We start from the raw sequence: 23189 nt of genomic DNA, 5'->3' as shown, positions 1-23189 counted from the left end.
CCGGACTTCTCAAAGGCATTGGCATTTTCTGTCTCTGAGAGATGACTAGGGCAGCCATCTTCCATCAGAAGCGGGTAGCACCACACCCTTAAGTTCCTTACCATTAAGCTTTGCAGACTCCTTTGCTGCTGAGAATCTTAAGAGAGAATTGCCAGGCAAAATACAGGACACTCAGTTGAATCTGATCTCAAATGAACAGTAAATGACTTTTAATGTATCTTAAATATTGATTGCATGGATAGATACTAAAAACATTATCCATTGTTCATCTGAAATTCAGATTGGAAGGCCCTATGTTTTCCTAAGTCAGGCTACTCACCTTATCACATTTCCCATCTCCATCATCCCTGGCCACCACTCAGTCTGGCACTGGCTGTTTGAAGCACAGCAGAATTCTTAGATGTACAGGAAGATTTGGAGTAGTATAACCAGCAGTGTGTAAGAATGTGCTGAGTTTAGTGTTAAGGGGCAGAGATAAGCTTGGGTAACCTATCCAGCTGCTTCAGATCTGCTCACCTAAGGTCACCCTGAACACCTGAAAAAACAATAAATGTGTTCAACACTCCCAGAGTGAATAGAGGCCATTTCCTCCACGGGAGCCTAAGGGGGAAGCCTTCCTTGCACACAGGGGAGGTGGGAGAAAACATCCACCTCTCTGGGCCTTATCTGGAAACTCTAAAACTGAGATTGGATTCCTAAAGCCTTCTCTAAATCCTCTAAGCACAGTCTCTCCTGGAGACCCCAGAGTCTCCTGTCTAAGGAGCTGCCGGCCCTGCTCAGTCCCATGACTCTCCCAGGGTATGGCTACTGCCCAGCTTCTGCTCTGACTGGAGTCACCAGGCACACTGTTTCCCCACAAATCCCAAGATACCTAACAAACCTTGGACAGCTCATCTCTCCCCAGCCAGAAGACTGGTCCTGCTCAGACACTCCCACTGGAGTTGGACCCCAAGCCTTCTGCCTCTCTTTCTCCCAAAGCAGCCAGTCAACAATCAGCAACAGACTTTATCCCTGAAAAGTGACATTTCCTGAAAAAAGACCGAAAAGCAAGCACAAAGCTGTAACGCAAGGAGGACCAAACACAAGGACTATATGTAGAGTCCTGTACATCAGCAGCTTGGTGGGATTCATTTTCAGTGTGTGTGTGTGTGTGTGTGTGTGTGTGTGTGTCTATGCCACACACACATGTGGAGGTCAGAGGACAACTTCACAGAGTTACTTCTGTCATTCTACCTTTATGTAGGTTCCAAGAATTAAATCCAGGTCGTCAGGCTTGCATGCAGCAGGCACTTTACCTCCTAAGCCATCTCACCAGCCCCACAATTCATTTTTAAAGTAATATTAACTGAATACCAGCTAATCACTCTTCTAACTTATTCTTTCTTCCCTCTCAGTGCTGAGTCTTTATTCCCTTTTTATCTTTATTGCTGTTTTAACCATTATTTCTTCAACATTTACGCTCAGTCTGGCCCTCTGAATTCATTGACATGTAAAGTCAGTCTTACATTTTAATTAACTCCCCTGTAAGAGCTATCTAACCAATAGCCTATTTTTTTTCTCTCTTTCTCTTAGACTCTTCCATTTTTATTCGCCCAGAGCAAACCTACTCTTTCAAACTCACTGGTTCTTAGATGTCTCATTGGCATATATTAATTGCATAAAGTAATAGGTTTCATTGTGATTTTGTTTGTTGAGAGAAAACCTCTTGCAGCCCAGGCTGGCTGTTAACTCACTATGTAGCTGAGGCTGGCCTTGAACTCCTGACCTGCCTGCCTCAGGCTCCCACGTACTAGGATTGCAGACTTGTGCCATCACCCAGCACACTATAATATTTTCACATAACGTACTCTGACCATTCACTCCATCCCCCTTCTTATCCCTCTTCCTCACTCACCTAGTACCCCTCCTCCTCCCTAAAGGGAACTTAAATTTTATCATCTGGCACAGAAGTTCCCTAAGAGACACCAAGCACTATTGAGTTATCGTTGTTGTTAATCCTGAAAGAATATTCTACCCTCTCCAGTATTTTTTATCATTTAGAGAACAAAAAAAGAACTGTCAAGTCAATTCTCTCAAACTCAACAGTGCTGAAAATTTCTGAGATTAAGAAAAACAATATAATCAGATTTTGTGGTAAAGTTGTTTCCTTTTATATTTTACTTATGACTTTTTCCAGTGCCAAAATTTCATGACTCTGTGACAAATGTTCTGTGGTTCCTCACAGCTGAATTTAGGTACTTTGTTCTTCAAACTGTGAGAATCTTAAGGTGTAAGGATCCAGAACACTGGTTGTATCCCCCAGTGAGAAGAATCTCTCCTATGTATCAGTCATTTCCATTGTTTCCTAAGAATGAAAAGAAGTCAAATAATTAAGCCCGCAGTGTGTGAAGAGGAGCTGAGGGGGGCCTTCTGTGGGGCTGTGATGGTGGATAGCCAAGCAGAGTCCGGACCATCTTCACACAGAAAGTCCTGCAGGTCCTTCTCCCATGCCTCATGCCAGACAATACCAGCCTGGTGTTTAATATAATACTAGATAATCAGCAAATGAGAGATTACCCTCCAACATCTTACAGGGAGTCTGCCCATTCATTCATTCATTCATTCATTCAAAGCTATTCACTGAATCTGTCCCATGCCAAATACTGGGCAGGTCAGTAAAGAATCTGTCTGTCCACTCAAAGCATTATAGGCTGAGGCATGAGACAGACCTACAGACTAAAGTGCATCATGGTGCACCTTAAAATGTTGAACTAAAAAATTAAGTATGCCTCAGCCAGGGTTGACTTTGCCCCCCAAAGGACATTTGTCATGTCTAGAGACATTTTCAGTTATCATAGACTGGGTGAGGGCTCTTACTGGTATCTAGTGGGTAGAGGCCAGGGGCCATAGCTAAACATTCCCCTATGTTCACAGTGCCCCCATAGCAAGGGGTCATACTCACAAGATGTCAGTCATGCCAGGTTGAGAACCTCTGGCTGTCAGGGACATGCAATGATGTGGTCAGTTCGATCCAGTCGGCTCCCACTCTAGGTTCCCTCTGTCACTTCTGTTCTACTTTAGTCATTGATTAACCTTTGCCCCTCAACCAGTTGCTTCACCCCATAGCTTAAGTCTCTGTCTGTAAAATAGAGTTAGAATCTCTGAGCTCTAAATCCCTTCTGGTCTGAGAATCTATGGTTTTATTGGGCCTGTGTTTATGCTTCCATTGACCTCTGCTCCCAACTGGAAAATGCTGGGGCCAGTGACTGTTTTCTCTGCTTCATGTCAGGGAGATAAACTGGCTTCCTGTGATGCTATAGAGAGGAAACCAACGGGGAAGAGTGTGGCCTCTGCCCAAGACCCTGGCTTCGGACTGTTCTATCAAAGTTTAAGTTTTTTTCCCATCAACAAACAAGAGCCACTTAAGTCTGCCTTCCCTGGTCTGGAAAAAAGTTTGTGTAAATGAAGCAGGGTAGAAATTTACCCAGATGCTGTTCCGGTGACCAGGCTCAACCACTAATGATACTTTTCTCTCTCTGAGGGGCCCGACGCAATGAGGGGACAGAAGGGACCAGCACTGTGATAGTGCAATGAGCTGGGCTGGGGAAAGGAAGTGTCTCAAAGGAACCTTTGTCATTTCTCTCTCCAAGGACAGTTAGACTAGGATTCTTGGCCACATATTTCAGACTCTAAGGCTTGTGTGAATTAGATACCCAGAAACTCATTCTTCTTCTTCTCTCCTTCCTGATTTTAAGCTCATTCACTAAACAGAAAGAGCTAGTCAAGGCTGGCAGGCTGGGGGAGCAGGTAAGAGACACAGGGGAACAAAGGCTGGAGTTTGTTCAGGGGTTCTAGAACATAAGCCCTGCTCTGGCAGGGCTGGCTTTGGCAGCCACCCTGATTCCAGTGTCACTGGGCTCACTGTCTTAATGGAAGAGCAGCCAGGTCTATGACTGGAAAGCCTTTGTGTCTGCCCCACGGACGCCCCAGAGCCATCTGAGGTAGCAGTCAGCAAGCAAGGAAAAATAAGGCTTCTTTCTTCCTTTACAGAGGGAAAACTAAATTCCAGACACATTCAGTAACATGCCCAGTTACTTAGACTGCTAGATGAGGGAACTTCTTCTGTCCATGCTTCTATCAGATTCACTCTACCGAATCCATGAACAGAAAATGTTCCCAAATCAGACACATACCTTGCATTCAGTGTTTGGGATTTTGTGTTTGATTTTGTTTGAGGCAAGAGATCTTATCATTTATACTCAGAAATATAAGCAAATCTTTTCTTAAGATTTGGTTTATTTTTTAAATTATGTGTAAGTGTATGTCTCTGTGAAGAGATATGTGCATGTGAGTGTAGGTGCCTTCAGAGACTCAGAAGACAGTGTTGGATCTCTGGAGATGGAGTCACAAGGGGTTGTGAGCAACCTGGTCTGGATGCTGGGAACCAAACTCAGGTCCTTTGTAAGAACACTATGCACTCTTAACCACTGAGCCATCTCTCCAGCACCTGTGCAAATCTTAAGTGTACAGCTCAGTGACTTTCATACATGCATATACTTGTGCAATGTGTACCTGGAACAAATACATGGCATTACTATCATTCTAGAAATTTCCCTCAAATTCTTTTACAGTCACTAGCTAATCCCTTTTAGTAAAATTTTTTTACTTCTATCATTATAGTTTATTCTCTATATGATCAATCTCATATTCTTTTATCTAATAATATATTCTGGGCACATACATATTGTGATAACAATTTTTTCCTTTTATCAAACCATAAGGGCTGAACTCCCAAAGGTCAGAATTATTATAATTGTGGTACCTAGCATCTTACACAGGTACCTACAAAACACCTATAGTGACAGCTGATATTGTCAATTGATAGGCTCTAGGATCACCAAGGAGACAAGCCTCTGGGCATGTCTGTGAGGGATTATCTAGATTAAGCTTATTGAGGTGGGTACTCTAACTATGGGTAGAACCATTCTATGGACTATGGCCCTATTTTGAACAAAAAGGAAAAAGAGAGCTGAGCACGATATTCATCTGCCTGCTTCCTGACTGTGGATGCAGTGTGACCAGTCACCTCCGGCTCCTGCGGCCACAACTTCTTGGCCATGATGTGAGCCCAAATAAACCTTTCCTTCATTAAGTATTTTTATCAGGTATTTTGTCATAGCAACAAGAAAAGTAACTAATACACTGATTAAGGTCCTCATGCCTCAGCAAACTATCAGAATACCATGAACAGGGTGCTGGGGATACAAACTCCACGCTATTCCCTCTGAGCTCACCGCTGATCCCTTTTCTTCATGCCTTTCCCCACCTCTTCCTTCCCCTTGTTAGTCCTGGCTCCCTACTGATCTCTGCCCTTTGAGGGTTCACAAAAGAGCAGAGAACAACCAGATATAGATGTGGCAACTGAAAGGCTTTCACTCAAGCTTCTCAGGTCGCTGTATCCCCTACAGAAACTGTCATTCCCTCCACATTACCCATGTGTCCGGAAGTGTGGTCCAGGGACCTCAGTTGACCCAATGTACCAATGTTTTCTCCAGCTCCTTCAAGTCAAGGCCACCCTTACTTCCCACAGGCCACCCACTTACCTTTACCAAGATCGGAGAAGAGAGAAAATGGTTTGCTGAAATCTTAATGAGCAGGTGGACGTTCCTGAGCTCAGGACTCCCAGCCCCACCACACCATCTGGTGCTTGTCTGTGACTGTTCTTTCCCTAAACTGGTCTCACCCTTGCCTTAAAGTGGCAACACTGTATAATCAGTCTGACAGCTTCATGCTACCTCAATCACCCCATCCCCACTTGGGGGCCAAAGCCTCCATCCAAACCCCAGGGTATTTTTTTCTAACCCCTCCCCACCCTCCACCCACCTCTTGCTCTTCCAGGAGCAAATTCTTCCCCCACGATTTCCAAATTCAGAGGAAAGTAGAAGAGAAAGAGTTCCTTCCATTTTGTTGGTAGACGAAGTAAACTAATGGTCAGTTTCTTATTTAAAATCAGATTCAGACATGAACTAGCCCTGGGCTAGATTTGAATGCTAAGGACGCAAACCTGAAATTGCTTTTGAGGTGTTTTTGAAAACTCACCAAAAGTGGACAGGAGTTGAATCTGCTAAGCTGTGGTTATTGGCATGGCATTGCAAAGCAGGAAATTCCCTGCATAACTAGCCCGCCTTCAAAGCCTGCTGGGAGCAAAAGACTCCAACTCCCCACTGAAGCTCTGTCCTGGTCCCTAGCCTGCCACAACTGACCAGCCATTGACTGACCAGACATTGACTATAAGTTACAGCAAATGTTCACACTCATTCCTCAAACCTCTTCTAGGGCAGAGTTTGAGGGAAAAGATAAGAAAGACTAACTACTCTGTCAGAAGCCTACATGTCTTCTTCTACATAACCTAGCCAATGAACAACTGAAATACCCCTTCCAGAGAACATTCCATTCTGGAATATTCCTTCTGGAATCATTTTACACACACACACACACACACACACACACACACACACACACACAGGCAGTGTATCAGTCAGGACTAGCTGCTGTAACAAATATTCCCAATATCTCAGTGAATTGACGCAATGACAGCTTTACATTTTTTTCCCTCTCACATTTAATGTCTATTCTTGCCTCTATATAGACAATATTATTTGAGTTCTTATGACTATGTAGGTGGGAAAGGAGGAGAAAATAAAAACAAAATGGGAAGCATTGGAGATGAGTCAAGCCATTCAGCCTTACTTAGATGAGCAGCAGCTGTGGCAGGCTGGATGCACCCAGTTTCGCATCTCTGGGTGTATGGTGGGGATAGGCAAAGTCACTGGGCTAGCTATACTCAGTCAAGAAAACCATGCTAAGGGCCGGGGATGGTGCTACTTGCCTTTAATCCCAACACTCAAGAGGCAGAGGCAGGTAGATCTCTGTGAGATCGAGGCCAGCCTTGTCTAAATCATGAGTTCCAGGTCAGCTGAGGCTACAGGGAGACCCTGTCTCAAAAGACAAAACGAAGGAAGGAAGGAAGGAAGGAAGGAAGGAAGGAAGGAAGGAAGGAAGGAAGGAAGGAAGAAAGAAAAGAAGAAAGAAGCCATGCTGTAGATCTGTCCCCCGGGACTCCTTCAGCTGTATCCCAGGCCAGGATGGGCTCCAACAAGTTCCTTGGTATTATTGTTTGAATCTTAAATGCTCCCTGCAGGCTCAAGATCGGAGCACTGGGTCCCCAGTTTGTGGCACTATTTTGAAAGTTATGGAGCCTTTACGGGATGAGGCCTGGCTGATGGAATTAGTCACTAAGAGCAGGGCTTTGAAGGTAATGCCGACTCCCAGTTCTGACCACAAGCTCTCTACTTCCTGGTCCATCAAGATGTGAAGAACCTTTACCATGTGCTACCACAGCAATGAACTCCCCATCATCATGGACCACAATCACTTTGAAACTGTGAACCAATGAAACCTTTCCTCCCTTAACTTCTTTGTCAGGTATTTTGGTCACGGCAATGCAAAAGTAACTAATTAACTCCATCAGATATCTCTATTTGTCCACCCATTCATTTGCCTCAAACTTCCTAATAACTGCATTTTGGGGATACAGTTGCTCACCTCTGCAACTGATCACCCCTAATTCTGGATCTTCCTAATTCTAAAACCAGATGGAGGCTGTAAATGTATATGCAGGTTACAATAATGCTAACCCACTATTTCATTTTTCCTGTTTTGTGGGAGAATTATACATCCCTGGCCTGCTGAACTCAAGACTTGCCCTACAGCCTGGCTTGCATTAGCCATGGAGAACCAATTAAAGAATAGGACATGTCACTTCTGAGAAGAAATTTCAAGAGACAGTGTGGTTTTCAGGACTCTTTCCTCCTCTGCCATGAGGACCAAGCTGTGCTTCATAGGAAATCTATCCCATTATCATAGATCCCAGATCACAAGGAAGGAGGGAGGTACTGATAATAAAGGGTGCAAGTGGACATCACAATGGTCCCAGGCAAGACAAGTCAAATGAAAATGCAGTTTTATCTCTCTGGTCGCCCCTAGACCAAACTCCTGCATTTAGAATAGAAATGAGTCAGTCACTCATTCTATGCAAAGCCAAGCAGCTGTACCGACTGCATCTCAGATGCTTCAGTGAATATAAACCCAGCTTCTCCACCAAAGCGATCAGATCATAACAGCATTTCCCCTGAGGAACGATCTGCTCCTCTGTGCTCAGCTGGCCCATCCATTGGTGCACCTGACCCTTCCCCCCACCCCGTAACCCCCTACTTACTGCTCTGGCTCATAGAGCCTACAGCAACAACTAGATGTTCCAACCTCACATAGACATGGGAGATAAACTGCCCAAAGGATCTCACACCTATCAGAGAATGCTCTGTGCACATGAACCCCTCTATTGCAGGAGGATATTCTGGCTCAGCCTGGCATAAACATTGCTAGTGCTACTATTCAGTGAAGCTGGCAAGACTTGAGGACCAGATAACTCGTCTGCATTGGAGGCTAGCACATCATAATTTCAGCTGTGCTCCTGTAGTCATACCAAATTACTTAAGTCCTTAAAGTTGAATCTTGCCCAATGGTGCTGTCTATGCAAAGGGAGGCATCAGTAGACTCAGACTCTGGGTACCAAGCCAGGGGGGTGGGGACCTAGAAGCTGGTCACAGATGTCCTCACTGTTGAAAACATAACTCCTTCTCTCCACATGATGGAAACAGCAATGCCATAAAATTGTCTGTTTCCAAACCAAAAACAGGGTTAACTGGAACTTCTGTCTCTACCATGCTCCATTCATTCATCTGTTCATTCATTCATCCAGTATTTTCCCTACTGATTGAATGGGTTTATTTACCTTGCAGACCGTCTTTCCCTTGCCCATGCTTCTTAGTACCTACGTGGCTGACTTCTGTGGACCATGTCACAAGCTCCCTTGCCTTTTGACTGCCAGATGGGTTCGGATATTGGGAGGCAGGAGGTAGAAATTGGAAAATGAAAGGAAAGAGTCTGTATTTATCCCCTGAGCCCTCCCCCATGGAGCCATGGCTTATACCAATGGTCTTCTACTTGGGTCATTCTGCCCCAGTTTACTACACACAACTTACTTCCTGGTCTCATCCCCTCAGGGCCAAGTGCAGTGCACTAGTCTCTTTTTGCCACTATAATAAGCACTACGAACTGAATGGATTAAACAACAGGAATGTATTATCCCCATATTCTAGAGATTAGATCTAATCAGTGTGTCAGCAGAGGCATGCTGTCATCAAAAAATATAGAACGAGCCCTTCTTTGCCTCTTTTAGCTTCTGGTGATAGCCAACAGTCTTTGACATTCCTGAGCTAATAGATGCATCACTTGACTGTCCATCATACACAGTGTCTTCCCCTGTGGGTCTCTGTGTCTCCTTTTCTCTTATGACACATATCATGTCAGATTACAGCCCACTCTAACAGCCTCATCTTGAACTGTGAATACCCTAGTTCCACATAGGGTCACATTTCCAGATAAGGGGAGAGGGTTAAAGTGTAGTTTGAGGAGAGGGAGAACACACTTCAATTCACAACAAGTGTTGCAGCCCCCTATTGTGGCTAGTCTCCAGGCTGATTCCTTAAGTCTTTCACTCCTTTATAAAAAGTCCTTTCAATTACACTCTTCAGTCTCTTTTTAGCCAGTGCCATTCATTTCCTGCCTCTCCTCCCTGATGGCCTTACAGGCAGAGAACCAACTGAGCTGCAGCGTACGCTGGGCATACAAAGGTAAGTGTAGTGGTTACATTTCTATTGCTGTCATAAAACACTGTAACCAAGGGAACTTGTAAAAGGAAGAGTTTATTTGAGCTTATGGTTCCAGAGGGTTAGGGTCCACAATGGTGGGGGAAGCATGGTGGCAGAGGGAGCACATCTTCAAGTAGGCACAGGAATCAGAGAGTGACTGGAGATCTGGCAAAGCTTAGGAACTCTCAAAGCCCACCCCCAGTGATGTGCTTCCTCCAGCATGGTCACACTTCCTAAAGCCTCCCAAAACAGCACCACCAAAATGTCCAAATACTTGAAGCCTGTGGAAGGCACTTCATTCAAACCACCACAGTGAGCCCACCCAGCACAGTTCCTGCTGTCACAGCACTTGCGGTCTCTAATAGGCCAAGTCAAGATATCACAACATGGTCAGGGAGATATCCCAATGGTAGAACACTTGCCTAGCACACACAAGGTTCTATATTCAATCCCTAGTACTGAAAAAAAGTTGTCTACAATAGCACAACATAAAAACTACAACTGTGATGAAATCCACAAAGGAGTGTGTGTTACTTTTCTCTTGATATTTCTGACAGAAACAACTTAAGGGAGATGTATTACTTTTTTCATTGCTATAACAAAATATTTGACAAAAGCAACTTGAAGAAGAAAGGTTTGTTTTGACTCACAGTTCCAGGGTACAGTCCATCATGCTGGGGAAGTCATGGCAACAGAAGTGAAAGGCAGCTGTTCACGCTGCATCTGAAGTCAGGAAACAGAGAGATGAATGCTGGTACTGCATTCTTTATCTCTCTTCATCTTTTTTTTTATTCAGTTCAGGACCCCAGCCCATGGAATGGTGCCACCAACATTAAGGGTAGGTTTTCCCTCCTCAAGATAACCCAATCTAGAAAAACCCTCATAGTCATGCCCAGAGGTTTGTCTCTCTTAGGTGATTCTAGAGCCTATCAAGTTGATATGAACCATCACAGGACAGGAGGTTTATTTTGGCTCGGTTTGAGAGGGTACACCCATCCTGGTACTAAAGGCTTGGCGGTGGCAAGAGGGCTCTGGTATAGCTATCGTAATGTACAGCATGTGCTTCAAACACAACACCAACCACAGAGCAGAGAATGTGGCAGGGAGGGGTCAGGGATGATATAACCCTGTTCTAGTTTGTTTCTACATTGCTGTGACAAAACACTGTAACCACTACTAACTTGGGGAGGAAACAGTTTATTTCTCTTACATCTCCTGGGTCACAGTTCATCAGGGAGCCCAAGGTAGGAACTCAGGGCAGGAACCTGGAGGAAGGAGCTGAAGCACAGGCCATGGAGGAATGCTGTTTACTGACTTGCTGCCCTGGCCCCTGCTCAACCTGCTTTCTTGAACAACATAGGCCCACCTGCCCAGGGGTGGCACCACCCACAATGGGCTGGGGCCCTCCCATATCACTCAGTAATCAAGAAGATACCCAACAGACATGGCCACAGGCCAGTCCAATGGAAGCAATTCCCCAATTGAGGCACCCTCAACCCAGGTGTGTCAAGTTGACAACTAACGCTATCCAGCACAAACCCCATGGACCCACCCCCATTAATCTGCTTTCTCCAGCAAAGATCTATCACGCAAAGGTTCTACAACCTCCCAAAACAGTGTCCCCAACTGGGGACAAGGTGTACAAACACATGAGCCTGGGGGGGGGGGCATTTCACATTCAGACCCCAAGGAGAGGCTCATGGAGTTGTGAACAAGCTTCACTGGGGAGCACCCTTGGGGGGGACAGGAAGTTGCACTAGGTAAAAATGGGGTATGAATGAAACTGAACATACTGTGAGGTCTTGTGACCCCTGTTGGCTAAAGAAAACCCAAAAGAATGATGACACCATATCCGTATTTCCCTTTGGTGGTTTGAGTGAGATATCCCCCATAGGTTCAAGTATTGAACACTTAGCTGCTTGCAGACGTTCAGGAGGTGTGGCCTTGCTGGAGGAAGAACGTCACTGGGAGCAGGCTTTAGAGTTCATAGCCACGTCCCATTTTCCAGTTTCATGCTCTGCTTCCTGTGCCTGTTTGAAGACATGAGCGCTCAGCTTTATGCTCCAGCTGTCTCCCACCATGGACTCTTCTTCCCTTTGGAACATAAGCCAAAAACGCTCTTCCTTTTTTTAAAAAAAATTTTTATTTTTTTTATTTATTTATGTTTACACCCACTTCCCAAATAGCATCCTCCCATAGCCTCCCTCCCCCGACTAGAGCCCTTATATTCTAATATCCCTGCTACTGTCTGCTGTGTTGTCAGCATCCCCAGCCATTCCCCACTACTTGCTCTTCTAGTGAAATCTAGTCAGCCTCTCTAGAGGGCTTTGTTTTAGGAAGGTCAGCTGTTCCTCATCTAGCAGCAATCAGTTGTCAATATTTCTTTAGATAAGATTGGGGTCTGCTGTTCATTTTCCCAGTTCTGTGCTGGGTTACTATCTGGGAGTCCCTTTGGCTTCCTTTTTTTTTAAAGTGGAGTTGGTCATGGTGTTTTATCACAGGAACAGAAAAATAACTAATACAAACAGGGATATATTTGCATTCATACCCCAATCCATAAGTGGCTGTTTTATCTTCACAGTTGTGGATCACAGCAGAGACCCCAGTGCAGAAGACAGCACTCAAATTCAAAGACCTGGAAGCTCTGTTCTCCAAGCTAAAGAACAGCAGCAAATCACAAGGGCGCGGAGCCCAAGGAAACCAAGTACCAGCAACACCCTACACACACCTTGGCTTCCATGCTGCTTAATCCCTCCACAGCACCAAATGGGAGCCCCAGAGCTTCCTTCCTGCTCCTTCTCCCACTCCCCTCCTGTAGTCTGAGCCAGCACTGTGTTTCCTTTCCTACATGCTCAATCTTTGTCAAATACATGCCCTCCTCTGCCTACCTTTACCTTCTGCCTTGAATAAGGTCCATGGCATCTTTCTCTGGATCTTTGAATCTTCTTGACTATCGGCCAAGGTCCCCCAACTCTTTCCTCACTTGAGAGAGTATTGGAAAGGGAACAACTTCAGAACCGATAAGTAAACATCCAGAGGAGTTCTGTCCCCGCTAAGCCCTTTGGGCGATCCTTTGATATTTACAAAGCAAATTCTAAGGAAAAGACTTGCACCAGAAGCTGGCAAGTATGAAAGTCAGAAGAATTAACTCCATAAGATGCAGTGGTGTGCTGAGCCAGCTTTACAGGCTGCCCAAGAGCCCAGTCAGAAATTTTGCAAGCTGCTTGTTAAATCATTGGTAGCTTGAAATCAGCCATAGTGGGAATATTTTCACCAGAGAAACTGGCAAGCAAATTAAGGCTTCTCACTACTCCGGAACTAGTTTACCAGCCCTCCACTAAGGAGTTCCCCAAACAAAAGGCTTTGAGGTAGGCTTAAGTGTCATTTTGCGTGCAGCATCTCATAGGCCCAGGCTAAAATCCCAACTCCACTCACTAGGAGACCTTAAGCAGATGCCTTGACCCCTCTGAGCCCATTTCTTCATATGTATACAGTACCTAGGCATTGAATGCTTAGTGTGCACTAGGTTTTGTTTTCAGTATTTATACATATTAGTTCATTGATTTCTAACAACAATCCTTGAAAAGAAAGCTGTTATTATCCCCATTCTGTAGAAGAAGAAAATCAAGGTAAAGGCAAATGGAGGGACTCTACCAAGATCACACAGTAACTGGCAGAGTCAGCAGTGGTAACAAGGACATGCATGATGGCCCCAGAGGTTGTCTTCTTGTCTTCCAGTCCTGTTCTGCCTGATCCAGGAGTCACTGGTCACCTCTAGCTACAGAAGGCTTTAATTTGGCTGATTGAAATTGAAGTGTGTTATGTGAGATAAATGTCAGGCTTCAGAAATTTCATGTAAATATATATATATATACAATACCCTGTTGATGCCATCTTGACTATATATAGAAAAGATACCCTGGATATGCTGAGTTAGATAAAAAGTAGGTGTGGGAATGACTTTCCTGCGAATACCTTCTGTTACAACACGGGCCTGCCTCCTTCATAAAATAAGTAAGAGGGAACTGTGGGGACAGCCTCTGGGATGCTGTCTCAGCTTGTTTACAACAAACAAGCTTACTAGGCCTTCAATTCCTCTTGTAACCTTCACACAGAGCTCTAATCCCTCACGACCCTTCCTTACCCTTGACCCAGAACAATGTGGGGGTGGGGTGAATAAAAGCACTGTAAACAGCAGATATTCATTGTACCAACAGATTATTCCATTTGCATTGCAAATAACAGGTGGGATTGTATTGATAACAACTGTTTCTGGCTGTGTGAGCTGTTCTAGGTCAGTAGGGATCAAAAAGAGAAAAATTCCCTGGTAAGACAGATTCTGCTTTTCCTTCCCCATTTCATGTTGGATATACGATTTCAATAGCGAGCAAGGCCTTTGTTCAGGAGAACAGTTCTAGGAGAAATCTGAAGGAGCAAGTTCTCAGAACAGATTGGGCCTCATTCTTGGTTGAAATGAATGCTGAGAGTCAGGTTGTCTTGATTCAGGCATCACTGTAATGTGGCATTGTACCACCACAAGTACTATTGGTTATAATCACTCCTGTTTCTTTTATTTTTAATGTGGCTACTAGTTAAATTACATTTTTGACTTGCACTGTATTTTTGCAGCGAGTACTACTCTAAACTGACCTCATGACTTGTTGTAAGCACTAAATCAGGTAATTCAGGGAAAGAATCTAGCATAGAACCCAAAATACAATAAACACACACAAGCTATTATCAATACTATTGAGATCAGTGGTTTTCTATGACAGAGAGCTTTGATTGAAGTAGGAGACCTCAAGGCATCTTTTTCAGTAGCCCACTTACCCTGGCCACTTTCTCCACAAGCTAGAAACCCACAAGGGAAGGAGACCTGTAAAAGTCCTTCGACCTTTAGTATCCTCCTTTGGAGTGTCAGAGAAGGTGGAGAAGTGGTGGATAACTAAGGGTGCAATTAAGATGTCTACAGCAGTACTTTTATATGTTTGCCTGTACATGTTTTTGTGTACATGTGTGTGGGAAGAGGGTGTGCATGCATATGCGCATGTGTATAGAGGTCATCTGCTGTCTTCCTCAATCTCTTTCCACCTTATCTTTTGAGACAGGGTCCTTCACCTTACCTGGAACTTACCAATTCAGCTAGACTAGCTGGCCAGTGAGCCCCAGAGATCCTCCTGTTTCCGCCTTTCCACTAGTGTTACAGACATATACCACTGGTCTAGTTATTTCATGGGTCCTGGGAATCAAACTCAGGTAATATTGCTTGCACAGAAAGCACTTTACCAACTAAGACATCTCTCCCATCTCCAGTACTTTTTAAATGACAGAGGAAAATTATTCCCATATTGGGGGAAAGGAAGTTGTTTGGTCCCTAATCTGGGCATAGTACAGAGAAGTTCAGTGTCCCTAAGAATTCCTACCCCCAGTGTGCTAGGATTAAGAGGTAGTGGAACCTTTAAAGAGTGAGGCTTAGAGCAAAGTAGCTAGGTCATTGGAGCACTGCCCTTGGAAGGAATTAATGTAGTTCTCTGGAGACTCTAGCTAGTTACTATAAGAGGGTGTTGTCACAAAAAGATAGAGCCTGAATCCTGAAGCTTTCTGTCTTCCTGGATCACTATGTGATCTTCTACATGAGTTCTCCCCACTGTGATGCCTTCCATCATCCAGTCTTCATCAGAGCTGTGGTGGTGTCTTGCTCTTGGACCTAGAAGTATGAGCTAAACAGACCTATCTTCTTTACAAATTTCCCAGCCTTGAGTACTTTGTTATAGCAATGGAAGACAATACAAGCATCATGAATGTGAATAGGAACTCATCCCCAGACTCCTGGATGATCACCTACACAGGTACACATAGATAATGTCTATGTTTCATGCCACCTCTCTGCATATGGTCCTTACAACCTTCCAGATCCTTACCCATCTAGGACCTGGGGAAAGCTCTGGGCCCCAACATGCACAAATCTAGTTCCAGGGAAGGACAGCAGGGACACTCCAGCACTAGAATGACTGTGCTGTCTTAAAAGAAACTCTGAGCTCCACCAGCCCCACTGTCTGCTGGGCAATTTCCCAACTCTTCCTCCAACCCTCTGTCCTGGCTCTGAAGTAGTATGTGTGGATGAGGAAAACAGCCAGCTCTTCAATGGGCTCTCTAACAAGTTCCACGAGTCTGTTTGTTAAAGAAAAATTCCAGTGGGCGCATCCAACACATGGAACGCAAGTACAGAAATTATATTTATCCAGCCTACTGCCAAGGAGATCACATGCCCCGTGAGTCACTCCAGATGTGCTGAAAAACAGCCTCTGTGTGGAAGGCCAGAACCCCAATCCCAGAGAGACTTGGATTAAGAGAGGTACTGACTCCTGTCCCACCCAGGAGGCAGCATTAGTCTCCACCCTGTGGAGCCAGGGAGAGGACCTTACTGCCCTCCTAGAAAACAGTCTGTCATCTCACAGGGACAAACTCAAGGGCCTACCTGTAGGTCCCACCAGGATCTCACCGGGATCGAGGGTCAATTGCTCACTCTTCTGGAAGTGAAGATGCTTTGGAAAGCGCTGCTGCTTCTGCTGCTGGTCTCCAACGCCCAGGCTACTGTGTCCCGCAGGTGGAGCAGGGGTGAGTTGTTCTGATTCATTGCCTGATGTTCATTCACTGTTCTTAAAAAGAATTGGGGATACAGAGGGAAAGAAATTAGAAGCCCCGTGCCCTGTCTCCCTGTGTCAGCTCTGCCAGTGCTCTGTGCCTCCTGGCATGCTCCCTCTTGGTAAAATTGATGGAAAATGACTCTGGGAAAATCATCAAAGCTGCCTATTTGGGAGCCAGGTAGAGGTAGAGAACCCAGAGGGCAGCCCTTGCTGGCAAGCCAGAGACAACTCTTTTATGCTTCAGAGGATGGGGACAGGCTCCCTCCAGTTCCCTGCCGGCTGCTGCTGCTGCTGCTGAGATAGGACTCCCTGGGAACAGGCACCAAGCTCTGCTGCCGGTGTGATGGGATGATGGACACTGGGATGCAGGAGGCTACTACCTGGGGGACCAGGGCGGTGAGCTCACAACCACAGAGACCAAGACAGGCCTGCAGGCTACTGTGGATGCATTTTTGTAGCTAGGTAGAGGTGCCAGGTGGCAGGGAAGGAAAGAGGAACTGTTAGAGGCAGCTGTCCAATGTGCTTGGCCCCTGCCACTCCCATGATCCCCCACCAAGCCACCATGGAAAGGGGCTGGTGCCAAGGCTTTTCTCTCCTCTGGCCCTCTCCTTTAAGATGTCACTTCTCAGAACCAGGCAGCATCTTCACTCTGTGCCCTGGGCTTAGCTGTGTCGGCAAGCACTGGGGATATATCAAGCCAGCAAGTTTAACCCTGTCGGGAAAGAAGGGACTCAGAGTGCTGCCCACTCCACGCCAGTTGGAAGGGGAATCTTTCAAGTGCCTAAATTCAGATGAGTTCACACTCCCAGAAAGGCCTGGAAGAACAGGGCTCCCTCAAGCCAAGCCTGAAGGTGTTTCTGGAGACCCAAGATCAGATAAAGACATATGTTACATGGAATGTGGCTCTTGGGGACAGTGTCAGGGAAGGAAGGACTGATCAGAGTGGCAGAGGGGAGCATCTGCAAGGGGGAGAAATAAGTGTTGCCCAGACACAGTAATGTAAGCTTTCCCGTTTCTTCCTCTAATGCTTCATGTAGCAATTGTGAGTTCACACCACACACACTACACATACACACAATACACACGCCTCACACTCCATACGCACACACCACACATACACACCACACACTCCACATACACACATCACAGATACAAACACATCACACATATACTACATACCACACATACTCCACACACATACCACACACCTATCACATTCACACACACACCACACATACACACCACACACTCCACATACACACATCACAGATACAAAGACATCACACATATACTACATTCCACACACACTCCACATACATATCATATACGTACATTCCACACACACTCCACGCCCACATACTCCATACATACACCACACACATACCACACACATACCACATTCACACACATACACTACACATACACATCACACACACCACACACAAAAACACATCACACATATCATACACACTCCACACACACATATGCACATGCACACATTACACACACTCTACACACCACACACACCATATACATACATTCCACACACACTCCGCATATCATATACGTACATTCCACACATACTCCACGCCCACATACTCCATACATACACCACACACATACCACATACACTCACACACACCACACACATAAACATATCACATACATACTACACACCACACATACACACCACACATTATACACATACCACACACAAACACATCACACACATCATACATACTACACACACACACATGCACACATTCCACATACTCCACATACCACACACCATACACACACATTCCACACACACTCCACACACACATCATATGCACACATTCCACACACACTCCACACACACATACTCCATACACACGCCACACACACATACCACACACACCCCATACACACACACTCCACACACACACATCATATATACACATTCCACACACACTCCACACACACATATACTCCACACACACCACACACCTATCACATTCACACACACACCACACATACACATCGCACATTACACACACACATGCACACATTACACACACTCCACACATACATACTCCATACATACATACCATACACACCATACATACTCCCTATACACACCACACACATGCTCCACACACTCTCTGCATACCACACACTACACACATACACACATAGCACACACAAACACATCACACACTCCATATACACACATATACACCACACATACCACACACAGCACATGCACACCACACTCATACCACATATACACCACACACACACTACACTACACACAGTCCTCCCTGCTCACCATGTGCACAGTCCTCGGGGCAGTACTGGCGAGTGGAAAGCAGAGTGCTCTTAGAACTGGGTGTGCAGCTTAGTCTGTGTCGCTGGAGTCACAACTTGATTTGCCTATTCAGAAGAAACAATAGGATGTGCTCTTCCTAGGCACCGGCTGTTAGAAAGCCAAAAGAGGTGATTGGACATGTGACATGACTCACCTCTAGTGGCTTCAAGAACTTCCCTGCAAGGAACTCAAAGATTCCAGTTCTATCCGTAATAAGCCGGCTGTGTGATCACTGGCAAGCCTCCTCGTTTCTATGAATGTTGGTAACAGGCAGCACCCTCGCAACCCCAAAACTTCCCCTCACAGGGTTGATTCAAGGCCATTTTAAAAATTATGCTTTGTAAATGTTGAAGTGTTATGTAAATGTTAGCTGTTACCTAACAGTTCTCATTAAAGGAAGGTTGCTGCTCTTTACAGAAGTTTCACAGCAACATCCCGGGATCACTCCTCACTGAGGAAGATCTTTTCCGGCAAGTTTACAGGCTCTGTAAGAACTCAAGGCCAACACAAATGACAAAGAGGCCATTATGGGGTAACGATACGAAGAACTAAATTTATGGTTCAAGACTGTGTTCAGAGCCAACCAGTGACATGGCGTCCCTCCAACGTCCATCAAAAGTCTTCCATGTAGCTATGGTTTTTCCTTCATGTTAAACTGTTTTTCTAATTATAAAAGGAGTACACAATTCTCATTTTAAAAAGAGATTTACTTTTTTTAATGTGTATGTATATGAGCCTGCATGAGTATATGTGCACTATGTGGGTATGATGCCTGTGGAGGCAAGGAGAGGGTATCAGATCCCCTGGAACTAGAGTTATGGAGGTTGTTAACCTCCATGTGGGTACTGGGAATCAAACCCAGGTCCTCTGCCAATGCAGCAAGTGGTCTTAACTCCTGAGTCATCTCTCCAGCCCCCAAATTCTTGTCATTTTTAAGGTGGTCTAAGAGTTGCACCCAGGGCTTGGGCAAGCACTCAGTTGGAATATGAGGGAGGGTATTAGAAAAGCTTCCCTTTTACACACATTCTTAAGACTCCATAGCAGTCACCTTGGAAGTATTAGGACTGAGGTCCACCCCCAGAACCCATGTGAAAAGCTGCGCTTGGCAGGGCGCTTGTATTCCCAGCACTCAGGAGGCTGAGACAGGATGATCCCTGGCTGCTCCCTGCCCACACCAACCTCACCTAACTGGTAATCTCCAGGCCAGTGAGAAATACTATCTCAAAGGGGAAGGACAGTGCTCTGAAGACACTAACCAAGGTTGTCTTCTGGCCTACACACCACACCCACACACAAAGTAATTAATTGGCTAAGTAATTAAAGGCACACTTAATTAATTAATTAATTAATTATACTCAAATGAATATTTTTCCAAACGTATTGGTCCTATTACCTTGATCCTTATCCCCACCTCAATCTGCAGCCCTAATTTAGGTGAATTTTCTAGAAACAATCTGAAGGCACACTCTCTTTATAAGAAGACAGTCTCTTCCATTCCTGCCCCTCTTGTTCCACACCCTACACCCTCCCACTCCCCCATGTGGAAAGAAGCCCAAAGGGAGCTCACCCACTGTCAGGTCAGCCTTCTTCCGTTCTCTCAGCCTGTTCCTAAGAAGTGCTCTCTAGGATTCCACCCCAGGAGGCACTTTCCACAACGGGATCCAGGACTGCCGGCTCCAGCCCCACCAACATGATGAAGACCCAGTGACTCACCTATGGTTACTGTGGTTAGCAGGGCCAACCTGAGGACACAGACACACAGACACAGACACAGACACAGACACAGACACAGACACATCACACACCACACACACACACCACACACACACACACACACACCACACACACACCACACACACACACCACACACACACACACACACACCACACACACACCACACACACACATACACCACACATACACACACACTACACACTACACACACCACACACACACACACACACCACACACACACCACACACACACACCACACACACACCACACACATACACCACACACACACACACACACCACACACGGGAGAGAGAGAGAGACAGAGACAGAGACAGAGAGAGACAGAGAGACACAGAGAGAGAGAGAGAGAGAGAGAGAGAGAAACTGTCCTCGCATGTCTCACATCTTGCCAGAACATTTGAAGGAAGAGGACTTGCCTGACTTTAAAAAGCTGGAAAATACGTATCTGTTAATCAATAGGCATTATCTATGCTATTGTTAAAAATATATAAGTTAATTTCTGCATGAAGCAGACAGGATGACTTTTTGAGTTGGTAGATTCTATGCCACTTTCAGGTGTGTGTCTTAGAGTCATGTGTGATTTTGGTCATGAATTCTCTGCCAGGTAAGGCTGGTGGCCAGTGGCCAGTGAGCACTAATGCTGAATCACTGCAGTATCATCTAGCATACTATGCAGAGCCCCCTGCTAGCCTCTACCATGGCTCCAGGTAAGCATTTGCAGGCAGGCAAGGAAAACAGAGGATGGCACTGAGAAGGGCCATGCCCCCCATTACCACACTGGAGGGCTGAGTGGATTTGGACAGTGTCCATCTGAGATCAGCCTCCTTGCCCCATTCATCCCTTTGCCATCACTCCATCCCCCTATCTCAGAGCTTTGTAGCCAAGATTGCTCCTCTCTGTGCTGTCCCATAGGACCGTGGCACACAGGCCAAGACTGTGGTTCACTCCAAACACTGCCAGTTTTCCAAAAGGCTGGCCCAGGATCCAAAAAGTTAACAACGTCATAGAATCTGGCAGAAGATCTTTCATAAGCAAGAGCTTTTCCCTTCCACACCCAGAGTTGCTTCAAATGATTCATTGAAAACATGGCCATGGCTATGCTTTGGCTAAGTGTGGTCTGTGGCTGGCATCCTTTCCAGCAAGTTCTCTGGCACCAGTGCTGCGTGGTTGAGCCTTGACAGTGGTCTGCTCCACTGTCTGCACTGCAGGGGTGGGAGCAGAACAGCAAAGGGGATTTTGAACCAAGATCATGAAAAGTCAAAGAAGTCAGATTCCACCACGAGGCAGGTTCTCCTTTGGGTACCTCCTGGCTGCACTCTGGATCACAAAGTCTGCCTGGGATAAAGCATAGAGCAATAGCATCAGTCTGAAGTGAGATAAATGAAAAGCAGCTGTTTCCAGACAAATCAGGGACTCCTCAGAGATACAGGGAGGGTGTAGAGCAGACCAGAGTCAACAAGTGCCTTCTGGTCCTTAGCCAAGACCAGACGTAGAACTGTCGATGATGCTATGATCACCTTCTTACAAACAGGAAGACTTTTAAAACATTTTATTTATTATTTTATGTGTATGAGTGTATTGCCTGCATGTATGGAAGTGTACCTGTGTCATGTAAAGCCCAAGGAGGTCAGAAGAGGGCTTCGGATCCCAGGAACTGGACAGTTGTTAGCTACCATGTGGGTTCTGGGGACGGAACCTGGGTCCTCTGCAACAGCAGTCAGTGCTCTCCAGTCCCCAAAGATAGATGTTTTTAAAGCACTCTAAAAAGAATCAAGCTCAGTGACAGGGTAGGTAATGTGTTGCTATCAGATCACTTATTCATTCATCAAGCAGTAATGGGCACAGAACTAGGTACTAGGGATACAGTGGTGAACACAATAGACAAGTCCCTTTCCCTCAAGGGTTGGCATTCTAGTGAGGAGAGACAAAGACAAGCACATAAAGAAAATGTGTTGGATGGCAATAGAGAAAGTAGGAGAGGCTAGTGTGTACAAAGGCTCATCATTTGAAGTGGTAGTCACAGCAGGCCCCATGGAGAAAGTCACAAAGGCCTGAGAGGTGAGGGAGAGTCTTGCAGTCTCTGGAGGACAGATATTTCAGACACAAGGAACAGATAAGCCACAGTACTGTGACAGAAGCTTGCCTGATGTTTTTAGGAGCAGAGAAGCTTATAACCAGAGCAGAGTGAGCTGGGAGGATGTGTGCAGACGTAGGAAAGACTCAGGTCGTGGAGTACCTGGTACCACATGAAAGTCTTTGTCTTGTCATCTGAGAGAGATGGATCCAGAGAGGATTCTGGGTAGAAGAATGACATCATCATATCCATGTTTCCACAGACTCACTTCAGATACGGTTAAGAACAGAGTGAGGATAGGGACCAAGAGTGGAGCTGGGGGTGCGGTTGGAGGAGGTGCTCAGGGGTAGAGGACCAGGAGGCTGGCATGATGTGGCAAGAAGCAGGCAATTCCCTGATGGCTTTGTGTCTTAGTTTGTTCTTCATTGCTGTGACAAAACACTCTGACCAGTACCAACTTGGGGAGGAAATGGTTTATTTGTCTTACATCTCCCAGGTCGCAGTTCATCAGGGAGCCCAAGGTAGGAACTCAGGGCAGGAACCTGGAGGCAGGAGCTGAAGCACAGGCCATGGAGGATCACTGCTTACTGACTTGCTCCCCTGGCCCCTGC

At 45.6% G+C, this 23189-nt stretch overlaps 1 protein-coding gene and 2 long non-coding RNA genes across 6 annotated transcripts in view; 1 reads left to right on the top strand and 2 right to left on the bottom strand.

The window, feature by feature from the left end:
• LOC115068529 overlaps positions 1 to 11003 on the bottom strand; it is a 110675-nt gene extending 99672 nt beyond the window's left edge. The window contains exon 1 of the long non-coding RNA XR_003847877.1: positions 10403 to 11003. This is a non-coding gene — a long non-coding RNA (uncharacterized LOC115068529). The remainder of the gene's footprint in view (positions 1 to 10402) is intronic.
• A 170-nt stretch (positions 11004 to 11173) lies between these two features.
• LOC115068528 lies at positions 11174 to 20422 on the bottom strand. Of its 4 annotated transcripts, none has more exons than XR_003847874.1 (5): positions 20317 to 20396; positions 18711 to 18814; positions 16231 to 16411; positions 12641 to 12734; positions 11174 to 11782 (listed from the first exon to the last, which is right to left on the bottom strand). It is a non-coding gene; the product is annotated as an uncharacterized LOC115068528 (long non-coding RNA). The 4 variants fall into 4 exon arrangements; XR_003847875.1 differs by having other exon boundaries at positions 11174 to 11875; positions 12647 to 12734; XR_003847873.1 differs by having other exon boundaries at positions 12647 to 12734.
• Fam180a (family with sequence similarity 180 member A) overlaps positions 16239 to 23189 on the top strand; it is a 17429-nt gene continuing 10478 nt past the window's right edge. The window contains exon 1 of the mRNA XM_008823470.3: positions 16239 to 16370. Within this exon, the coding sequence (XP_008821692.1) occupies positions 16295 to 16370 (76 nt within the window). The 5' untranslated portion in view covers positions 16239 to 16294. The remainder of the gene's footprint in view (positions 16371 to 23189) is intronic.

The sequence above is a fragment of the Nannospalax galili genome, unplaced genomic scaffold (assembly GCF_000622305.1).
Source record: "Nannospalax galili isolate Female #2095 unplaced genomic scaffold, S.galili_v1.0 scaffold307, whole genome shotgun sequence".
In the NCBI taxonomy this organism is placed as follows: domain Eukaryota; kingdom Metazoa; phylum Chordata; class Mammalia; order Rodentia; family Spalacidae; genus Nannospalax; species Nannospalax galili.
The sequence above is the reverse complement of the archived record's forward strand: the minus strand, read 5'-3'. Positions and strand labels throughout refer to the sequence as shown.